This window comes from Orbicella franksi, chromosome 15 (genome assembly GCF_964199315.1).
Source record: "Orbicella franksi chromosome 15, jaOrbFran1.1, whole genome shotgun sequence".
Taxonomy (NCBI): Eukaryota; Metazoa; Cnidaria; class Anthozoa; order Scleractinia; family Merulinidae; genus Orbicella; species Orbicella franksi.
In genome coordinates, this window is record NC_138159.1 from 20,212,852 (window position 1) to 20,236,732 (window position 23,881).

The 23,881-nt window shown below is 38.1% G+C and overlaps 3 protein-coding genes across 3 annotated transcripts; 2 read left to right on the forward strand and 1 right to left on the reverse strand.

The window, feature by feature from the left end:
- Positions 1-957: 957 nt before the first annotated feature.
- On the reverse strand, positions 958-8,172 carry LOC145470294 (proliferation-associated protein 2G4-like). Its single transcript, XM_081454122.1, has 14 exons — positions 7,979-8,172; positions 6,432-6,560; positions 6,199-6,304; positions 5,703-5,772; positions 5,467-5,559; positions 4,925-4,988; positions 4,468-4,546; positions 3,959-4,116; positions 3,456-3,507; positions 3,199-3,293; positions 2,804-2,861; positions 2,293-2,362; positions 1,957-2,010; positions 958-1,683 (listed from the first exon to the last, which is right to left on the reverse strand). The coding sequence occupies exons 1-14, from the start codon at positions 8,076-8,078 to the stop codon at positions 1,618-1,620; spliced, it is 1,194 nt and encodes a 397-aa protein (XP_081310248.1). The 5' UTR covers positions 8,079-8,172; the 3' UTR covers positions 958-1,617.
- Positions 8,173-8,299: 127 nt separating this feature from the next.
- LOC145470293 (mannose-1-phosphate guanylyltransferase regulatory subunit alpha-A-like) lies at positions 8,300-15,726 on the forward strand. Its single transcript, XM_081454121.1, has 12 exons — positions 8,300-8,461; positions 8,546-8,643; positions 9,403-9,506; positions 10,525-10,711; positions 11,006-11,065; positions 11,348-11,478; positions 12,428-12,556; positions 13,171-13,268; positions 13,488-13,534; positions 14,201-14,293; positions 14,743-14,914; positions 15,396-15,726. The coding sequence occupies exons 1-12, from the start codon at positions 8,422-8,424 to the stop codon at positions 15,494-15,496; spliced, it is 1,260 nt and encodes a 419-aa protein (XP_081310247.1). The 5' UTR covers positions 8,300-8,421; the 3' UTR covers positions 15,497-15,726.
- Positions 15,727-20,199: 4,473 nt separating this feature from the next.
- On the forward strand, positions 20,200-23,459 carry LOC145469883 (somatostatin receptor type 5-like). The gene has a single exon (XM_081453691.1). The coding sequence runs from the start codon at positions 21,100-21,102 to the stop codon at positions 22,312-22,314; it is 1,215 nt and encodes a 404-aa protein (XP_081309817.1). The 5' UTR covers positions 20,200-21,099; the 3' UTR covers positions 22,315-23,459.
- The last annotated feature ends 422 nt before the right edge of the window (positions 23,460-23,881 follow it).

The following is a 23,881-nucleotide window of genomic DNA, read 5'->3' on the forward strand; positions in this document are numbered from 1 at the left end:
AACTTGTCTTCACTCAGTTGTCATGGCTATGTGAGCTATCATCCCTAGATAGTGGACTTGTATATGAAAAGGTTGGGGATGCTCGTGCAGTCGCAGGGTTTTCAATTTGAAATAAAGTAGCAGGAGGAAATATTAAAGTAGGTGGAGCACTACTGGGTCATGATAAAAGCAGCCATATGTGTGTGGGGAATCAAAGAGTTCCGAAGTGGGTTACCCTGTCTGACAAGGGAAGGGGGGATGGGTGCGGGCTCTGGAAAATTCCTAAAATCTGTGTGCCTTGAGGTGCATTCTGTCCAGTTATTTCCTTGGAAAGATAACGGTGAATCACAAATGCATATTAAAAAACTGTGTACAAAAAGTATGCAGCACAAATCCTTGAAGTAATGGATGACTTGCGTTGGGCACTGGCTTATTTTGAAAACCCTGCACTTAGAGAAACAGTAAAACTCTTATTTGCATTTTTAGGCTAGTGCAGGCTTCGTCACTGAACAGCAGCTGGTAATGAAGCCTATTCCATTTGAAGTTGTATTATTTAGGGGTCATGTAAAGCTCGAGTCATGCTCAGATTGGCCTCCTCTAGGGTTTTAATTCAAACTTTACAATTAGCATCCCAACCATTTCACATGGGAATCCCCCCACGGCCATCATCTCATCTTGGGCAGGGCAGTTACCATCTACACAAAAATCTGGTCAGAATGAAAAAAGCCTTGTAGTGAGTATGGTTTGACAAAATTAATGGTACTTTGGTTGGGTTTTGATGTACAAGGATTTCAGCTTTCTTTGGAAACCATTCACGGAAATAAGCCATACTATTTGAAGTTGTAAACAGAACATTTTTGCTTTCGTGGCAAATGTAAAACAACCCTAGTTGGTAAGCCACAATCCCAGGAGACCCAGGTACTGTATGTCCACCATCCCAGGAAGCCCAGGGAGCCCAGGGACTGTAAAGAGCACTGCCCCAGGGAACCAAGGTACTGTAAATCCAGGGGCCCGTTTCTCGAAAGCCTCAGAATCTTTTTGGACCTGAAAAGCCATTTTTAGTTAATCAGTATTTAAAAACAAGAGGTGTATACGCTTGAAACTTCTTGTATGAACAGAACCTCTGTTCGTGTTAAGAGTATATGAATAAAACAGCTCGGTAGTCAGAAGGTTTGAGATTTTGCTACGGCTTTTCGGGTGCGAAAACTTTTCGGGACCTTCGAGAAACGGGCCCCAGGACTGCAGGTAAGTATGGACAAGATGGAAGTCAATACAAGAGCAAAAACGTTTAATTTCATCTTGTCTTGAGCTAGAAGCTTGCAGGTTATGTGTAAGCTTTTAGAAAGAAGTGTCGCGAATCACAACAGAAAAAACACAATTTTGCTATTTTTCATCACCAAGGGAACCATTTTTATTTGATCTGACTTTTTTTCTGGTACATATTCAACCAGCCACTAGCATGGCTATAGTAAAACAACAGTATCATCTTGGCATTGTGAACAGACTGTGCTTGACATAGATCTGACGCTGGCAATGTTACTGGTGATCAAATCTTGTTCCACAAGGTGAGAGACTAGAGATTGTGAAAGGACAATATAACATAGCAGTACAAGAACAACAAGCAGGGTTAGCCAAAGTTCATTCGTCCACATCTTCGCCATTCTTACTCTCTGCTGCCACAGCATCACTTGCTTTATTAGATGCCTGTGCAAAAAAAACAAAAAAAATGAATAAATAAATAAAATTGTTTTCACATTAAGTAGGTAACTGTAAATTTATTAAGGTAAAGTCTGCATACAAGCCAAGTAGCCCATCAGGCTGGAGCTTATCCCGGTTTCTGTAGCATGAAGCAACTAGGAGTATTTCTACTCTGCCCAGTATTTGTGAATAACCGTGTACCATGCAATTAAATGAAACAGTTAATTGAATCCTGGGACTATAGTATAATCAAGGAAGTAAAGACAATATTTCATTCACCTTCTTTTTCTTTCGTTTTTGAGTTTTCCTACTAGCTGATGTTGCTAGGATGGCCTGCAAAGTATATAACAAGAAACTTGAGAAAAAGGTTTAATCGAAAATAATTAACATCACAAGCATGCAAACAGAAATAGCAAATATTTTTAAGACAAATTGACCAGGGACATTCTGTAGTTGAAACTCAAAAATTTCATACATTAGCAAAAAATTAACTTCACCATTTGTAAAATGTCTCTTGAAGTCAAACATTAGACACATTTTAAAGTAAAGATTTCTTGTAAATTCCTAAACTGAAAACTAAAGAAACTGTAAATTATATAATGTTCAATATGTTACCTTTATATCTGGATCCTTTATTGAATGTTCTGAATGTATTACTTCCGGATCAAAAGGTCCTTGCGTTATCCTAAGAAAAAACAAAGTCAAGATTTTAGTAGATTGAATTCGGTATAGGAATAACTCATTATTTTATGCCCTCATATATAATTTATGTGACCTTTTTGGCTTCATATATTAGAGATTTCAGGGTCAAGATAAACTTTGAAGTAATGTCTCAGCTTTAAAATTTAAGAGATACATGTATACAACTCGGGGTATCACTCCATCAACATTTTCATCAGGAGGACAACTGGTTTTCACAGACAGCCAAAACTTTTTGAACTGAAATTCTTTATAAGGAAAACTTTCATCTAGATGCTCAAACCAGGCAGGCACAACTGTCCCCACAGCCTGTCAATTTGCCAAATGCCTGACCCCTAATGAAACCCCTGCAACTTAGTGTTATTTCCAACATGACATGACTGTGATGTGAAAACATTACTGCAAACCATTCCTAAGGATACCCTACCTGATTGGTCCATTTGGCATAAGTAACAATGTGAATTTGAACTGCGCTACATATTCACCTGTGGTAAAACAAAAGTGCAGTACAAATTTTGAGTGCCACTGGCAAGAAAAAAAAAGACAAAAAATAAGAAGATTAAGACCCAAAGAAAAATGGCAGAGAATAGCGGGGAAGCAGAGAAATTATTTTGGTTGGGAGAGGTCAAGTACACTACAACACTGGGACAACAATGTTTGCGCACTATGTGACACGAAAAGGATCAATGTTGATGATGCTGATTGCATATTTATTTGTCTAATGATGACTCCCAAATTTGCTAATAACAACAATACCTATCTAACCATCAATTTGTATTAATTTGTCTAAGTATATTCAGAATTAATATTTTTTCTACTGACCTTCTTTTTCCCAAAGAACATTGAAAGGTTCTAGAAGACTGTGTTTAACGCATTCCACAACACCCATTCTTGCCTTTTTCTCATCCTCAAACGCTCTGTAAAAAGAGTGCAATCAGAGATCAACATTCATCACCTGAAGAGGTGTCGGCTGACAGAGCTTCCTTTGAATACATCAAAAGAAACATAATGGAAAAAGAAGACAGGAAAGTCAGATACAATATTATTATAGTTTTAGAAACACAATAAGATTCACCTACCTTAGTGTAAATGGCATGGCAGTGAATTTATTAGTAACCTCACTGAAAAAAACTACAATAGAGCCAAGAGTTAACAACAAACAACAATAACTATTTACACTCTTTTACTCAACTGCAACCTTAACCTCGTTTAATCTGTATTAGAACATTCCTTGTAGACTAGCACCTAACCATGCTACATAGTTACACTGAATAATTTAATATCTTAGTCTTCTACAATTTTTTCACTCTAGAAACCCAATCAGACCTGCATCATCCAGTGATAATCCTACATGTATACATTTTTCTATAAGTAAGTTAGATATCAGGAAACACACTTTTCCATTGTAAATCATTCGGTGAACATCTGAGCCAGATGGCTACCACACTTTTACTGTACATTTTAATCTTAATGCCAAAATTTCTCATACACAGAATGCTTCAATTTAAAATTTCCATGTTGTATTTTTTTTCATGAAAGTGGCCATACATATAGAAGTGACAATAATTGTTCACAGTTGTACCTCTAGAAGCCTTCATTTTCAAGCTGTAATTGTTCTCAGTTTTCTTGTACACCGTTGTGCGTGTATCCTTTTCTTTAGTTTTGCCTTCTCCAGTACTTATGAGGAGATCGACAGCAAAAACGTCATGTACAGAAAATTCACACTTGGTATGGTCTTTCCTGTCACAAAAGAAAAATTTATAACAAAAATAATTATTATAAATGAATTGTTATAAGATCAACAGCAATAATATTTGAAGGGACGCCTTGAAAAAATCTGTAAGTGACTCCTGATAAATTGCTAGATTCTCCTTCCAGATTGCCTTATTTTCCCTTGTGAAACACAAGGAGAATTTGATGTTCCATCAACAGTCACTTGGACCTTATTCAACACACTAATTCATTTATAGTGTACATGAAGACTCAATGTGGTTTCTATCTGCCATTAGAGTTGCTACTCTATCAGGACAAAGTGCTAAGTCAACAAACATTAATTACCTTCACTGGCTAAACCAATAGTAATAAGGTTACCTTTGTTGCTCTGTGGGATTCTGTATGATTGCCTTCTCGCCATCTATGATATTTCTTTTCAGTTCATGGGATAACATACCTTAAAAATTAAAATTAAATTACCTTGAACTTGTTCAAAAGTTGTAAAGCAGAAGAATATTATTTAAACACTGAAAAAGGTAAACTGTAGTTGAGGTGGTAGACTTGACCATAAAAAGTCTATGTTTCAATGATAAGCATTTCTCAAATTAAGAAAACTGGCTTTAGTAAAACATATTAGGCCACGAAATATTAAGCTTAAGAGTAAGAAACATTGATATCACAGACTGTTGACAATTTTTCACACATGAGGTGACATTAATCCATTTGAATTGAAAGGTTCAAGATTGCCACTTTTTGAATTCAGAGCTGTACCTTCAAAGGGCTGACTAAAGAGGAATGCAGGAGTTTATTTCTATCAGGACTGCAAATAACATACCTTCAACCGGCTTGCATTGAAATGCCTCTGCTACTTTCTGTATATGATCTGTAACCGTGTAGTTCTGCAATAGGTTCAATAATCATTCAATATAACTGGTCAATTGTGTAACTGCATGTGTTCAGTACAGAACTTGAATAGGAAGGATGATACAAAACTGTACGTCAATTTCTCGTAATAATATTGATTGCTCAATCTAGGGTAGAATAACGGGGAAAAATGTTTGACTCTCTAAAAATAGGTGCCCCTCTAAAGTGAGTGTACCTTTAATGGTACATGCAAATTAAGAGGTCAAGTGGCCCTCTTTGAAAAGCATAAGCATCTAGGAGTACTTTTTCCTGTACGGAGTGCTAGTCCATTGCAAGATTGTTCACCTCTCTCCAACCATCTCTAAAGTGCGTACCTCTCTAACTATGAAATTAACACCTCAGACTACACTCAGTGCACAATATTACTCTGAAATAGAGGGCTTAAACTTACATAAATAAATTTTATGTATCGTAATTAGTTACCAAAGCAAAAGATATTTTCTCTAAGCTTACCTCATTACCGGCTTTCACCAGTCTTTGTGCTACTTCAGATGCTAAGTATGCAGCTTGAAGAACATCAGCTTTTCGGCCTGTTACTTTATTGTCCTACAATGATAAGTCAACAGATACACACCATTTCTGATTATTTGATGCACCATTTGTTACTAAAGAAATGGCAATACTTCTGCTTGAACATAAGATACCAAAAGGTTGATGTACAAATTCAAAATCAAGAATTCAAACTTTACTTTTGAAGCACCAACAACAATTGTGTGTCCTACTACTGCAATATAGCCGTCAATATGAACGCCGAGGTCTCTGTAGAAACAAACAAACTTACAAGTTAAAACAATACTCACCATGAACACCAACGGCCATAGCTAATAATTAGACAGGCTGCATTCAACAAATGGTAAGGCGTTTATAAGCCAGATCCTGATGTATAAGATTTTTAGAATGTTGAGAAATGATTCTGTAGTTGTAGGGCCATACCTGTGGGGCACATTATTATGACCAGGTCTGTCAATAAGGGCCATCACCTGAAGCACCTGTTACAAGTGAGCATGCTTGATGGGCTCTTGATGCTATAGGTGAACTTACCTGTAGTTGATATAATTCACCCATAAAGTACCAAGTTTGTTACAGGTGTGAAGATCAAGGATACAGACAAATCAAAACTTAATGACAGCCCTGATGGTCATTCCACAGTACCACGCTGAAAGTATAACACACAAACCAACTTACATTTTTACAAGGTCTCCATCATCAAGTGTGATATCAGGTTCACTCAAAAGCGGTGAAAAATGGCAAACGCAATTGTTCACTGAGATACACGTTGGGAAAGCAATACCTGGTGGTACAAAAGAGAAAGTCCCATGAAGAACAAAACCATTTACTAGTTAAAAGTACATAAACAGTCAGCTTTTTAAAAGTTTCAAGAAAAATAGCTGATAATTTGCTTTAAAATTAAACTATACCTTTCTTCAGTTCTTTTTCTTTCTTGTAAACTTTGCTCGTTTCCTCTTCAATAAGATTATCTCCCATTTGGCATAATGTCCGTGCTGTAGTTTCTTCAGTTGCAGCATCTATTAGTTTCTTCAAAACACCTTTGGAGTAAAAGATATATCGGTCAGTAAGAAACTATTCAGTGCAAATCCCGCTGATTTCTCTCCCTCACATCCTGTTTATAGGCCTCCCAGATTTAAATTATGGTGTTCCAGAAAACATCCACACACTATACCCCTTCCATGGCAGGTTTTTTTTTTCTGGATTTAACCACCCACCCCTCTGGAAATTCCAGTTTTGTTTCACAGTTTCCTCAACATATTTGAGCTTTTTTTTAGACCCCATCCCCTATTGGACTTTCTAATACCTCTTCTCGGGGCTGGTATGAAATATTTTCAGGAACAAAACATTGCTAAAATTTGATCTACTAAAAGAAAATCCTTTCCAGTTCAGCTCTGAGCACATAAACTGTCCCTCTTGGAGGTACATCATAACTCCCTCTTCCCTAACCCACTCTCCTCCCTAAGATTTCAAAAGGCTTACACACTTTATTGTGCAGTTCCAGAAAATATCCATACTCCCCCAAGAAAAGGGATTAAAATCTCCCAGGGATAAGAGGTTTCTCTAAGACCAAAACATTTAAAGCAATGTATCAAGCTTAATTGGAATTTCCGGAGGTGTGGGGGGGTCTTGAAAAAGAATCCCTTCTATGGGGTGGGGGGGGGGGGGGCGTATGGATATTTTCTAGAACTACACATTGTGATTTTTAAATAAACACATGTACTGATGTAATAGAAACCGCATTATCCAAAATGGATTTTCCCAGATTTGTCAATAATTTTTCTTTGTGGCCGTGAATTTATTGTGGCGTCCTTGTATTCAAGTTTTTGTTGATTTAGTGCCTTGATAACTCAGACTGTTCTCTCAAAGACCTAACATGCCTGGATATGGTGGTATCATGGTATATCCCTTTGCAACCTCAATCCACATAATTTTATTTTCATAAGGTGGTAAGCACCAGTAAGATGGCATTATTTAATAATGATATACAAAGTAATCTAAAATCCATACATGTTACTCTTATATTCAAGAAAAAAAGAAGGTTTGAGATAAAACCTTATTATTCCAGCTTTTATACTGACAAATGTACATATACATAATTACACTCCTGTTGTTATCTTAAAGGGTGTCTCATTACGGTGTTCGGTAATACTAAAAGTCAAATTTTTCGCGCGGACAGTTCCTAACTAAAATGTACCACTATGCTAATTTTTAAGAACTCTTTACCGAAAAAGCATGAATGCATAGAGCAAGGACTTTATTGCTGAAGCGACAGGAATCTGTTCAACAAGAGCCCTTTATCTCGAAAAGAATGAACAAGGTTGAAATTTTATAAACAAGTAACAAGGCTGTAGCTGTCATAACGGTTACCTCATCTAATAATTTTGGAATTTTTCACTAAATATTCCTTCAGGAAAACGAAAGAGCCGACCAACATATAGCTTATATTTTTACTTACGGTTAGCCATGTCGCCTGCCATTTTGTACTTCGTGACGACCACATCTTCAGCAATGGTAGGATCTTCCTCTTCTGCAGAATCGTTTCCTTTATCTGCCATTTTAACAAAAAAATGTTTGTACAAATGAACGAAAAACCATTCAAAGATGGCGGCACGTGCTGTGGAAGATGGTACCCAGGATTCACTGCTCAATGGGGGGTAATTTTCCACTTAGGGTACTCTGCAGGGGAAGACATAACAACACTCACCAGTAGACGGGAGAGATGGACTTTGTCACCTTGCGGTCATGCGATGCGAGGTTACGTGGACGAAGGTTTGTGAAATGGCACAAGATATCCATAGAAACTCTTTACAAACGGTTAAATATTGATTGTTCGATCGTAATATCTCTATTTTTTGTTAACCTGGTTGTAAGCAGAATTCAGCAGACTTTAGAGAAACCATGATAAAAGTTGTAATTCTTATTGGAGGGCCAATGAAAGGTAAAACTCTTGTATGTGTTTTTACACGATTCTTCCAACTATTTTAGTTAGCTTACAGCTAACGTTATGTTTTCCGCTTTATAGGAACAAGGTTCCGTCCTCTCTCTTTGGAGTTGCCTAAACCGTTGTTTCCTATTGGAGGATTTCCAGTCGTTTATCACCATATCGAAGCTTGCAAGAAGGTATAACAAGCTATACATGTCAAGCTAAGCTGCAAGTGATGGAAAATCCAAGAAGTGAACTGGCGTGAATTATTATGTTTTGGGAATTATCAAAGGCAAATGCTGAAATGCAATTTGATCAATGATTTTAGATTTAGATTTAGATTTAGATTTAATGCTGCTGTGCAGTGTAGTGTCGGCAAACTTTTTGTTTTGTTTTTGGTGTGTCCTTGTTTAACGAAATTATGACAGTAGTAAAAGAAAAATAATAGTTTTATTTCTCTGGTGATGGTAATATCCATTTCATGTCATAAATGGCAGACACATAAAGAAAAAAAGAGAAAAATTTTGGTGATAAATAAAAACACACATATCAACACATCTATCTAGAAATGTTCAAAATACTTTAAGCCTAGTTAAAGTTAAAATGTCAGACATCTTCTCCCAAATCACAGAGAAGTTAGTCACCTTGGGGGTTAAGGCGAGACGGCATCTGACATTTCAGACTAAAACGCTTTTGGAGATTGTCGTAACATCCTCTGAAATCTTCAAACGTCTTCTGTTATGGTGTGATCTTCTTTAAAAATGCTGTTACTCACAGGATGAGAATCTCATGCTGGTGACTTGGAAAATGTTGGCGGTTTTATCTTTTCTATTGTCTTTTTCAGTGTGAGAAGAATAATAGTGTTATTGGTTGTGCAAAGTTAAAATAGATGCAGAGTACATGTACATGGGAGGAAAATGATCCTTCACTAATGTTTGGTTTATAATTTTTTTCAGATTCCTGAACTGAAAGAGATTATCTTAATTGGATTTTACCAGTCCAGTGAGAGTTTATCAAAGTTTATTCAGAATGCTCAACATGAATTTAATATTCCTATCAGGTACATTACACTTCCTGTCATTTTGAATTCACTGTAATCATATTGTTAATCATATTGTGGAGGTGTGCAGGCTCACAGTTGTTGCGCTCACCTCTGGATCAAGTGGTCCAGGTTTGAGCCTTAGTTGGGGAGGTTTTATTGTGTTCTTGGGCAAGATGTTTTTCTCTCACAGTACCTCTCTCCACCCAGGCGTATGAATGGCAGGGCGTCGTGGGGGGGGGGGGGGGGAGTCCTGGGGTGCCCGTGATCCCCCCTTTTGTAAGCCTTTTGTAAGCAAACAGACTATAACAGGTGGCAAAATCGACATGACAGTCTGGCGAGTACCCTCACTTTGACACAGTGCGAACCCCACTTTGAAAAATTTTTGCTACACCCTGGAATGGGTACCGGCAAATTTAATGCTGGAGGTACTCCTGCAATGGACTAGCATGCCATCCAGGGGGGAGTAGAACATCATGCTACAGATGGGCTACTTGTCTCATATGGAGACTTTCCCTTACCTTACCTTACATAAAATATAGATGAAGGAAGATTGGGTTGCATGAAACTTGTAACTGGACATATGCAAGAGTATCAGAATGAATGAGTGATATATCAAGATTCCTATTTTGTTTGAGGAAACCTTTTTAGCTTATCAAATGTAATAAAAGTCTGGCATACGAGCCAAGTGGCCCATCAGGCCGGAGCTTATCCTGATTTCTGTAGCATGAAGCAACTAGAAGTATTTCTACTCCCTCCTGGATGGGATGCTAGTTCATCACAGGGTTACCCCCCAGCATTAAATTAGAGAGGCACTGTGAGAGTAAAGTGTCTTGCCCAAGAATACAATGCAATGTCCCCTGTTAGGACTCGAACCTGGACCGCTCGATCAACAAACACACTAACCATGCTCAAGGCCACTAGACCTCCCTTTTTTTTTCTTTATCAAATGTGACTTTAATGAAATTTTTTGGCTTTAAAAGTAGTAAATATAAATTTAAGATACATGTACTTAAGCTTGCAAAATTATTCTACATAGATATCTCCAGGAATTCCAGCCTCTTGGCACCGCAGGAGGAATATATCACTTCAGAGACCAGATTGCTATGGGGGAACCAGAGGCATTTCTTGTACTGAATGCTGATATCATGGGAGACTACCCTCTCCTTGAATTTGTTGAATTTCACCGCAAACATCCAGGAGAACATTCCATTTTGGCTACAGAGGTGAGGACTTTTTTGAGTCTTGATTTTATTGTAAATGGCAAGTTTATTAATAATAATGTTATCTTTCATAACAAAAATGTTAATTTATGGTTTTCTGTGATGGGTAGCTAGTTTTTGATCCATTGCCACTAAGGCACTGCCATAGGTTTAAGGCCATTGATGTACAGTTTCCATTACACTTTGTTAAGAGCTGCTTATTCCACATCAATTTGCAATAGCTAGTGTTCTTATCTTGTTTTCTCAAGAGTGACAATAACCAGCCATATTAACCTCTAAGTTACCTTTTTCTATCAGGCCAACAAAAAACAAGCGCACAACTTTGGCTGTTTGGTAGAAGACCCTGAGACCCACAAGGTTAGTGAATTTTGTTATTTTTGTCGTGTACCAGCTTGTTTATGGTATATTATTGTCTAAAATTGATCTTTATTTTATTAATATTGACTCGAAAGGGGCTTAGTTGAAAAACCACATCATCATGGAATTCAGCTACACCTACAAGAAATCTCAACTTTTCTTGACATCTGGCAAACTAACTGATTATTGACTCACCACAGAAGGTTCTGTTTCACTTAACAGTGATAATATTTCCCAGTCATCAATTTACTATTTCATATAGTCTGTTCCTTTCCACTACAGGTTTTGCACTATGTAGAAAAGCCAGAAACATTTGTTAGTGAAATCATCAACTGCGGCATTTACATCTTCTCGCCGGCTGCCTTGTTCAAACTCATGGGAGAAGTCATTCAAAAGAATTATCGCAAAATGAGGTAAGTACCAATAAATATATCTTATTAGATGTTTTGGTGTGTAGCATCACTGTATATTTTTACGAGATGTGCCGTATTTTGAGGAGCCCATAGGGCGAATCAAAATACAAACAATGAGTAAAAATATAAAGTGATACTAGACACCAAAACATCTAATAAGAGATTTATTATCCAACTGCTATAGCCAATAAATTTATCAATGAAAGCGGGAGAGAGTGACAGTTTTGCGCGCACGCGCCGACCTGTACGGCAAACAGGTTTTCTACTATACAAGTAACTGTACAGTAGCGCTGTATATTTTTACTGTTATTTGGACAGTATTCACTGCAGTTGGATAATAAATTGTGATTGTTTACCATTTACCAAAAAATTCTGGAAATTATTTTTTGTGATCTAAAATGGTGTGGCTATTTTGGTCTGTCTTTTGGAAAACTTCCAAATTAAAGAGAACATCTTGTGGTGTGAAATTCCCGACAAGAGTATTCAAATGGAGTGTGCTTAGCATTTGTACAATTTCCAGGCCCTCTGGCAGTTTTGACAAACTTTGGGTAAATCTGGGAAATGGGACACTCCAGATCTCTTATATGGAATTTCTGTGTAGGGCTTTTTGTCCACCATTTGCCCAAACTGTAAACTTGTAACTAGCTGGTTTCTTCGAAAGGGGTTTCATGAAATTTTTTGAAGTAGGACAGCCATTGGTTTTCACAGGCAGGAAAACTTTTTGAACTAAACTTCTTTATGAGAAAAACTTTGCTTTAGATGGTCAAATTGGGTGGGCAAAATTGTCATCACAGCTGGTCAATTTGCCCAGTGCCCGCTTTTTGTGAAACCCCTGAAATTGTATTAGACACCTGCAAGACATCTCGTGGGAGCATGCACAAAGAGGTATGCTGTACAGGTCAGGCCCTGTAAAACATTTATTAAACTAATCTAAAGGCATTTCTTGCAGTGAGGAACCATTTGCTGGCAATGTTGAAGCTGTAAGAATGGGTGAAGATGTTCTTGCTGCTATAGCCAGTTCAGGATCACTTTATGCATATAAGTCAACCTCGTTCTGGTCCTCAATCAAGAATGCTGGGTAAGAATCCATAGAAGAGATTCTAAAATCTCCTTTTATGTTCCTTAACCATTCATTAGCAAGTAATTGCTCATCATTTATAAGCAATTAATTTATTCCCTATAGTGAAATTTCTGAGTTTTGGATCCTTGATTTTTCAAACCTTCCAATCATTCAAAGTAAAAATTTGCTCCATTGACAATATTTAAAGTAAGAAGAAATCTACCCTCAGTTTTTCAAACCTCATGATTTTTCAAACCAATTTCACTTCCTCCACATTAATTGGGAAATCTGGATTCCACTACAATTTCAGAAAATTTGTTATCAGTTTCATACACTGTATTGGGTCTTGTTGTAATATTGTTGTTTTGTCTTGTAAATCATGTACTTGACAAGGTTGTCAATAACTGCCATAACCGGTAGCACCTGTTATGGCTGAGCATGCTTTATGGGCCCTTGTTGATACAGGTGAACTTGCCTTTAGTTGATACAATTCACCCATCAAGTAACAAGTTTGTTACAGGTGTGAAGATCAAGGATACAGGTGAATCAAAACTTAGTGACAGCTCTGCTAGAGTAACACCTGGTGTACTTTAGTTCTTAGTAGTTACAGGTATTGTTGATTTCCTTGTCAGGTCTGCAATTTATGCAAATAGAAATGTACTTTCTATGTATCACAAGACTCATCCAGATCTTCTGGCTCAGAATGGAAAAGGCCAGCCACACATTAGAGGTAACCACTGGACAGTATATTTTTGATATCTCATTATTCTTTTACAATTTTTCCCCCTACCCTAAATATATCTAAATTGCCAGTTTCATACCCAAAAGTACATCTTTCAAACCTCCATGCTACTTCTTTGAGTTTCCAGGCTTTATTGGTTAAATGATATTTTGATGGTATAATAAACAAATGATGGTTATAAATAATGTCTGATACTGGATGTTTCAGGTGATGTATACATTCACCCAAGTGCTGTGGTCCACCCTTCAGCAGTGGTAAGATTGCTGCAATGAGCTGATTAACTTTCCAGGCATACAATGCATTCAGAAGACAAAATATTTTCATGTAGATGTACTCTTTTGCATGCAGTGTTGTGCTCAGACTGTAATCCTAGTATAATATAACTAAGGGCTGATGGACTGACTGACTGACTGACTGACTGACTGACTGATTGACTGACTGACTGGCTGATGGATGGACTGACTGACTGATGGATGGACCGATGGATGGACTGACTGACTGACTGACTGACTGACTGATTGACTGACTGACTGACTGACTGATGGACTGATGGACTGACGCATGGACTGGCAGAATGACAAGCTGACGGACTGACTGACTGACAGATTTATGGACTGACAGACTAACAGACTGAGTGACAGACTGATGGGCTGACAGGCGGAATGGCTTACTGACAGACTGTAGAACAGACAGATTGGTGGAGAGAAGGACTGTGGGACTGATGAACTGACACAATGCCAGATTGATGGACTGACAGACTTGATGGATGCATGGACAGACAGCTTCTGCAGAGGGGTGAACGGCTTAACTGGCAAACTGCTAGACTAATGGACTGACAGACTGAGGACTGGCTTAGTAACTGATTGAGTGAGTGAGTAATTGATATACTGATTGATTTCAATCGTTCTTGTCCTCGTTAGCTTGGTCCCAATGTATCCGTTGGTAGTAATGTAGTCATTGGTGCTGGAGCACGGGTAAGAGAGACGATCTTACTTGATGGAGCAGAGCTGAAGGTAATGCATGGAATTCTTGAGTTCAAAAGCTTGCTTTACATTAGTCTTGCCATAATTTTACTAGTTGAGAAACAAAACGCTTAACATACAGTTTTCCAATACTTGTACAGAATGAGCAGCCGTGCTGTAAATTAAGGATTTACTGACCTGTAACTAGTAGAAGATAAACAGCCCCTATTTTCCCTTCTTCCATCGAGCGAGAAGCTAAAAGCAAAAAGCAGTTTGGGAATGCAATCAGCATAAAAACTAGAGTTTGCTCATTTAGCTATGCATCTTGGTCCTAATGTTTGTATGGCTCAACACCGCAATTAAGGGAAAAGAAGAACTACACGTACAAGGAGTCTAACACTTTCCCTGGAATTTTGTAAAGTTTTGAAAATGTCATTACATGATACACATTGTTTAAGAATAAGTACCGTGGAGTGATTTTCATGCCTGTGTTTTTCCAGGATCACTGTTGTATTCTGTACAGTATTATTGGCTGGAACTGTTCAATAGGAATGTGGTCACGAGTTGAGGGAAGCCGCTGTGACCCAAACCCCAATGAAGAGTTTTCTAGGCCAGATGGTGAATCACTGTTTGGTAATGACGGCAAGTTGACACCATCAATCACTATACTAGGTAAGGTATTAAAGTTGTTTTAGAAATAACATCAAACCAGTGGTAGTCAGACACCCTTGAGACCAGAAAAGGTGTCTGCTTATACAGGAGAGGTGCAGTTTCCTCATGATTGAGGGATTTTTTTTTCAGGCGTTTATTTCACGGTGGCTTAAGCTGTGTATATCACTGCAATGATCAATCATGTCTTCATATCTTTCTGAGCAGTTCAAATATATGGTATTTCGTATATTCACTATCGTCACCAACTACGGGTATATTATGAACTCATAACGTCACCAGCTCCCAGTTGACTTGATAGCTCAGTTGGTAGAGCACTGCACCGGTATCACAGAGGCCATGGGTTCAAATCCCGTTCAAGCCTGAATTTTTTTCAGAGTTTAATTTCACAGCTGCTTAAGCTGTGTATATAACTGCGATAATCAATCATGTCTTCATGGTTAATGTAAAGGTAACAAAAACTGTTATTTTTTTTCAATTTCAGGTCGAAATGTAACAATACCAGGAGAAGTCATAGTTCTTAACTCAATTGTCTTGCCGCACAAAGATCTTGGCCAGAGTTATAAAAATGAAATTATCTTGTAGTAAATAAGATAATGGGTTGTCTCTTCATCCCAGCTCTACGCTGCAAGCTATACTGCTTTTGTTTGTCTAGTTTGATTGTGCAGCTAAAAATTATTAATTGGTGTCGAGATAGAATGTTGAAGTTTCCTTCTCTGAAGCCTCGTAAACCCAGACAATCAAACTTGGCGAGCAAATGAATTAATGTCCTATTCTAAGTCTTTAGTTAGTTAGTAATTTTCAATAAATTAAGGGCTGAAGTCGATTAATTAGGGTAAATGAATGAACGAATTTTTTTAACGTGTCTAGCAGAGAGGGAGAACTCTCTGCTAAAGGGAGGGGCATGTAACTGAGAATACAAATACGGTAACTACGACGCTAAAGTACGTGAACAACAATATTTATATACAGGATCAAACAAGAAAAAGGATTGCACAGGTGGTGTCCCTTGTATCTATGTTAATCGATGTGACTGCAACTTAATCCTGTGGTTAAAAAACTGGTTTACGACAAATGAAAGTTATGGATTAGTTCTCCCTCCCATATAAAAATGTCGGAGGGGTGGGTGGGTGGGGGGGGGGGGGTGTTCATCGTACCTTTGAGGGGTTAACAAAGTGGTTTTGGTACCTCCTAGGGTGTTGAGCCTAAAAAGGTCCACAGCGGGAGCTTTAACGATACGTCTTAGGGTGTTGAGCCGAAAAAGTAGGACAGCAGATAATGTGATGTTTTAGAATGGGTACCTCTTAGGGGTGGAAAAAAATTCAAGCCACGGCCACAAAACAGGACTTTGCTACCTCTTAGGGGGTTCTTTTCAAACTTCCCGACGGGCACCCCGTCCTTTTTGTATGGGATCCCCCCGGGGTTTAGTTCGTTCATGTTTGTACTTCATTACGCTGTTGCAGGTCTATTCCATTCGTGTTCTCTCTCGCCGTGTCTCCCGATACCATACAATTTGTTCAGTGTTTGCGGTGAGAATTCGGTGGTACTTGAAGACATGATAGGCAATGTCCTTTATTCTTGTGACATCGGCTTCATTCAACGATTTTTTGAAAAGCGGTTGATGCTTTCCGATCAATATTCGATCGTCTTCGCAACTACCTTTCTGGTTTTTCAGCCGTCATTTCAATGCTGTTCAGCTGTGAAAGCCGGCCTGTAGGAAGTCATTCCCAACAATATTTTATTGGGAGAAGGGGGAATATTTACCCAAAATTAATACCAAGAGAATCTCAGTACTTGTGTTCCCGATTGTTAATAGTGTGTTCTGTTTGTTACTAGTGTGTTCTGCCATTTTTCGCGGCTGCTGTTCCTTTGTGGAAATAGAAGTTTCAGATTCTTTTGCTGTTAGTTTTAATTAACTGCCGTAGAAATGTACAATGCTGTTGAACATTGTGTTGTTAATCGGTGGTATAAAACATAGCAACATAAAAGAATACATTTCAAACTGTATATTGAAAACTCTGATCTGGATGGGAGATATTTGCAAGAAGATGAAAGCATTCAAGGTACACTTGTTTCTTATCGTAATTTCAACGGTCAAAGAAGTAGTTACCTGTCTTTTCTGGTCATTTGGACTCGGCAGCGAGCTGAGTTTCTCCTCGAAGCGAACTTTTCAACGTCATTCATTGTTTCGATCCCCTCCTCCCTAAGTCCCGGTTATAAAAAATTTATCTTGCCCGAGGAACGAAATCATGGTCACTGATAATGAACGAAATCATTATTATTATAAAGTGAGCGGTTTGTTTTTGAAAGCATTTGAACCTGATGAGAATGGTTCGTCTTCCTTACGACTGACAGTTAAGATCCTACTCCCAGGCCATATTCTCCTGTATTCAGATGAGCTTTTAACAACTTTACACACACACGATTGTTAAACGAGACTCCGACATTACAAGACCTAAGCAATGACGACCGCGTCCTCGAGGATAACGCCTATTAAAAAATGGATTTATATTTTACCTTCGAATTTCGCAATTGTCGATATCTGTTCAGAACGTTTATTGGTCTCTGAACTTGCTCAAGCTAAATAAGTAACTCCAGCGTTCAATTCCAAATGAAAAAACGAAAAATTAGCTGCCTTCGTTGGCGTTCTCCAAAATACGCAGAACAGAAATATACAAATATTTATAACGCTCGTGTACAGCTTTTGCCCTGCTCATTAAACCTTTTTGTTTGGTGGTGTTCTCGTTAAGGGGGGACAGGGTTGGGATATGGACTCTCCAAAACCTTTGTGTATGCTGTTTATTGAGCTGAATTCAAACCTAAATGTAATATGTCAAAGGCAATAAGCGTATGAGTCCTTAGGCTGTGTCCCGCAGACTAATTAGTGTCTTGCGTATTCGCTAAATCTTCCCGAAGGGATTTGCCCGCCAAACAAGAAACTGCTTCTGTGCGCCAGGTTTCCTAGCCGTCTTGTTTCATATATACAACAACAACAACAACACTTTATTTTACCTCATTCAGTATTTTATATACAATTATTTCAAATGATCTTTTTTTAAAAAATTAAAGGGGGTAGCAGCTCCCTGAAATAAGCTAAAAAATGTCCGGGGGCTGATTCAAACTGGTCTTAATGAATTTCGCCTTTGTTGGCACATTTCTCTTGATTTTTTGCTTGGTGAACATAACACCAGATTTTCGTGTGTCGCAGGCCCAGACCATTTTCTTTGAAAATGCATTTTTTTTAATGGGTTTTCGCCTATCGTGCACACTAAAACGCCCGAAAAACACTGATTAAAAAGGGGACTCCCGTAAACGGTTCCTAAAGTGAAATCTTTAACACGCATCGTTTTAAAAAACGCTCCGTTTCTAGTGTGGACGGGTGAAAACAGAGGCTTTTCAAAACGGTGACGAAAAAAGGCGTCTTATACTGTCGTTTCCATCAGCGTTTTCGGGTGTTTAGTTTAGTCTAGACGATGGGCTAGAACGCATCAAAAAGGTGTCGGAGCGTTTTGGAATGAAAAAGCAATAGTGTAAACAGATGAAAACAGAACGAAAACGCTAGTGTGGGTGACTTGAATATTTTGCTTCGTTTTGGTTGAAGCGAAAATGACTAGTTTTGAAACGAATTAATGGTCGAGGCCTTCTGTAGTTTATCAACAAAAAAGCATACTATCTAAGAATGTGTATGATTTTTTAGTTCAAAATAAGAACGGTATACTCCATAATATTTGCTTAAAGTCTAAGTTTCCATTTGGCTAAAATGGTTTAAACAAATTAAAAGAAAAACTGAACGAGTTATTAAGTCATCTTCAGGGAAGACTTAATTAGTCGAAAACGTTCGGTTTTTCTTTAAGTTTTTTTGACATTCTTAACCTCGTAAATAATGTCTTTTGAACGCGCGATTCTTCAGGTTAGAATCGAATGAATTTAACTGTCACTACTATGGAAACGTTAAACTACAATGCGTGGAGCTCAACTACAGATCTCGATCCATTTCGCTTGGCTCGCGTGTCCGATATTGATTTTGTTTTCCTTTAAAAACAAGCTGCAATACCTTGCTTACGGCACCGAAAGCACGCAATAACAGTTAAATTTCGTTTTTTTTAGTACTGATGCAATAGTTGTGTACATTTTGTGAACTAATGCATAATTTTACGGATGCTCTGTAGACACTTCCTTCCGCGATCAATTTCCAAAAGCGGCAATCAAAGTAGCTTAAAAAGAAAACGACGTTACCAGAGCACACATCGTGTTCTTTCAGTTCAAATCCGAGAATCTGGTGTGATCTTTGACGGTTTACTATTCGTCCATGTTAAAACTATATAGCGGCAAGTTCTCGATGAAAATCAAAACTATACCCTGTTTTTATAAGCGTAAAATTATATGTTTCTGGCAACTGTCCTCTACAGGCTTTCGTTTTTCTATGAAACGGTAGGAAGCTTAGTGGCGTTAATAACAGAAAACTCGAGCTCAAATGAATGGTGTTCATTTTAGCAACCTTCTCTTAATGCAGTCGCGTGAACCGGTTCAGTCGACGTCGAGAAAACATTAGTTTAGACAATTAAAAGTAGTCCGCTATATTTTTTTCATATCCAAAATAATAATCTCCAGTAAAGCAGAATTGCAACATAGTTTCAATTGATTAACTTAAAAGTCGCATCTTTTTTTGTCTATTCTGATTTAAAGATGAAATTTTTGTATTAATTCTCGAGAAATGTGTTTGAAATGTTACGTTGGCATTAGCTGGCGTGCGTCACAAGAAACTCTTCATGAACATGTCTATTTCCGTGCTTTTCGTACACGTTCTGTAATTGCTTTACGAACAGGCAGGTGAATTTCTCATCCTACATTGATTAACGGACTCTTTTTATCTTCATTTTATTTGCTTCGGACCGTTTGAAGTCATTTTTTTATAGCCCAAACCCAGCGCCGTGTTGTACCGTATCATACAAGTAGTATCATTACAATTGTGAATTTGCTACTTTTGGTTCTGAAGGGAATTTCTTGTGAAGAAAAACAACTTCGCGAGATTTCTTCCACAGCACGATATTTTAAATGAATGTTTTTTGTTCCGCCAAGAATGTTGGCATCGATAATGGTTATTTTCCAAGACAATATATGTGGAAAAACTCGTATTATAATTTATCTGTATCTCAGGCAGACATACAGGGACAAATACAAAACCACAAAACTCAAACCATTTTTTAAAAATGGCGTGATATCAATAGTTTGCCAGTATGCGGTAACCGTTTAGTCTGTATTCAACAGGGGATCAATTAAGAGCAGGCTAAGATTCATTATTCACAGGAAATAATGTGAGTGGAAACCAGTGTTGTTTGAAATAAGGATTGGTGTTGCTTAAAAGCTACCCACCCACTGTAAAAATATACACGAAAATAACCTGCATTTCTCTAGAACGTCACTCTTGTTTTTCGTGTGCACACAACGAAGTCGTCGCTTTATTTGTAATTTCGTGCCTAGCTTTTGACCTAAAACACCTTTAAATAATATATAATTATTCTTTTGCTATCTCGGCTGCAATCAACATATGCATGGACAACGGGACAAGGCGGGTTTAGGTTATCGCGCTCTACAATCACAGCTCCATTACACAAGTTGCTTTCTCAACAAGACTTTTAGCATGCACGCAGCTTTCACTAATTTGACGAGGGGTACTTTCTACAACATTTGCATTTTTGTTGCTCAAATATTAGTGGTCCACATCACACTCACCTCGTCAATCAAACCAACATTTCAGTATTACAACTTTTTTTATACGAGATTGGCAGTTTTACTCATTAAAGAGCTGCTGGCGCCCGGAGAAAATATGTTTATATTATAACCACCCGTTGCGCCCTTAGAGGCTTCAAAACGCTTTTTGTTAAGCGAGGTTTTCCCTGTATTTGACATTTCATGATTGATTGACGTGTCTGTAGTGCTTAAAATGATTTTCTTTGGTTTTCAAACGACTGCAGAGCGTCGAAATCTGAAGACCGATCAAAACAATTTATGCCGGAGGAACAATTAATAGACCAACATCTCCTACCAAAGAACAATATATTATCATTTTTCGGCTTTCTCTTCCGACATTTCTTCGGTTGTTTACATCACAGAACACTTCAGAGACTCAAGTGCTTCGTACGTTCGACCTCATTTCTTTCACCACCTTTGCTTCTCACTCTGAAGTCATGGGAAACAACACAGAACTTAATTTAACTTCAGGAAGCTCAGGCGAAACTGAAGCGACGATAAGAGCAGTGAAGTTAACATTGTATGCTGTAATATTCATCACCGGCATCGCTGGAAATATGTTAGTTTGTCTGGTCGTATGTCGTCAGCAAAAACTGCGCACCTCAACAAACTTTTACATCATGAACCTGGCCATAGCCGACCTCGCTGTAACCATAGTGTGCATTCCGTTTGATGTCGCTGTACAAGAAAACCACTATGTCTGGCCCTTCGGGAGGTTTCTTTGTCATTTGATTTATCCTATCATGACGATGAGTACTTTTGCGTCTGTGGGGACGCTCACTGCGATCGCATATAACCGATACAAAGCCATCTCACGGCCAATGCGAATCCAAGCTGGACGAAAGCGTGCGAAGGTAACCATCGTTTCCATCTGGGCGCTGTCGTTCGTTTTCGTCCTTCCCTACATCACAGTTTTACAAAAGCGAAATTCCCGATGCGAGGAGACATGGTCTGAACTTCACAGCCGAGTTTACACCTTATTTATATTTATTTTTCAGTATGTGATTCCACTGTCGATCATTTCACTGGTTTATATTAAGATTGCAATTCAGCTTCGCAGGAATCGAAAAAATCTGACACGCGCGCACCGCGTGCAGGATCGCGATGTCGCGAAAGTTGTTCGTATGATGGTAGTGGTGGTTTTGATTTTTGCAGTTTGTTTGCTTCCAAATCATGTCCTGTGGCTGCTGAGTGACTTCGAACATTTCCCCGAGGCTGGGAGGAAAGTGTTTGTTTGGGGTGAAATTCTGATATACGCAAATAGTTGTACGAACCCTATTGTGTACAGCATCTGTATCGAGGAATTTCGCCTGGCGTTTAAAGCCTACATCACGAAATGTTGCCGAGTCACCGACGAAGATATCAGGCCTGTCAGAAACGTTTTAGAGAGAATATCCGTTAGAGAAAAAAGCGTTTCGCATGACAGAATCTTCGCAAGGCAAATAAGCCGTCGCCTTCTCAACTCCTTTCAACGAAGCCAGTCGTTTGAAAGTCGCTTGAGTCTCCCGAGGATCTTCCGGACAACAACGACTGCCGAGTCGCCTCTAGTTGGGGAAAAAATTCTGCTCACTCCGTCGCCAAACTCGGACACAAGACGAAACACTCCAGAAGCTGAGGCTAACGGAAATGCTTATGCGATAACCACGGTTTAAAACGAAAGCAGAATTTGTAAGACTAAGCACTGAGCAATACAAAACTTATTAAACTTCTAGCTCTTTTATTTAGGAAAACTAGACGTTTACAAAACTAAGTTTTTGCTTTACTGAGGCCTTAAAAGTTGTAAAACTAGCGCTACGAGAGGAATAACTGATGATACAAGCCTAGTGGTGTTTTGTGATAATACAGTTTCGGTGTTCAATAATTAAACTGAGTTTTAAAAAATAGCCACGCCAAAATCTCGTATAGAAATGTGTACGATAATACTACAGAACCATTATAACGCATTTTAAACTTCATAAATGCCTAGTTGGATAAAATTATGTGCAGATTTCGCAAATCGCTATAATGAGTTGGTGAATTTTACCGAAAGGTGGGTTCAATTCCATCTGGTTCTCAAATGACGCAGAATGGTTATTTATTTAAAGAGCTCAAGGAAGTGGTTTATTAATAATATAAACTTTATAAATTTTCTACTTGCAATGCTAATAAGAAATTTTAATTTTCTTTGCAACATTAACCGAGATAACATTTGTAGTTATTTGAGTTTGAATCGCGGCATCGGTGAGACATTACTGCAAGATATTAAAAGTACACTTTTCATTTGATTAGCAGCCGTTTTGTAAGTTTGAATATGTTCAGCAAGACATTGCAGACCGTTGTCTCTAACTCCAGGGATTTAAAAAGTGGAACTGATATTGTTTTTCAGGAAAGGCTGTTTTTAATAATGAAGAGAATTAAATATTAAATAGTGAATCGGACTTCGAGCCAAACTTATTGAATTGAACTTTTATTACAAAACGAAGCAGTTTTTACTTGGTTATATAGCGCATGCGTTGGATTAGACTGAAATATAATCAATCGAGCGAAAATACATTCGAGCACTTTCGGGCTGGAAATTTAACAAACAGATTCGGCTACATCTAAAAGACATTTTGGAAGAAGAAATCAATAAAAATAAAAGCAATAAAGTTTAGTTCGCATAGCAAAATGACAAAGTCACCCCGTCGAATTGCAGCTTAGCTTTTGGCGATTTTACTTGTTTTCTATTCTCATTGTGGAGAATGATAAAATATTTATTATTATTGCATGGCGATATCTGACAGACTTTTGACCACGTTTATATCGAACATAACCACAGTTGACTTCTAAACACATTTGAACACCCTTACATCATTATCATTTAGTTTTATGTGGTTTGCTTGAAATTTATATCTAAAAAGTAACATTTCATTCTATTTTAAGATGATTGAAGCTACATTTGGTGAAGAAGCAATACAGAGAACTAAAACCTCTACACCTTTTCTTGGCATAATACTTTGCCATGACTGTCAACCGACTTTGACAGCATTGTGTCGCTGAGCTAGTTTCCAATTTAAATTTCAGTCTCGATTGGCTGTGTACGTGCAAATGGACACGTCTGTAGTGCAAGAGTATTACTCGTCCCTAAACTAATACTCTGTCATATTTTTCTTCGACACCTCGTACTTATAAGGTCCCCTTACAAGCAAACTCAGAACATATTTGTGCTTTTAGTCTCGGCTATTGCCGCAATCTGTACGA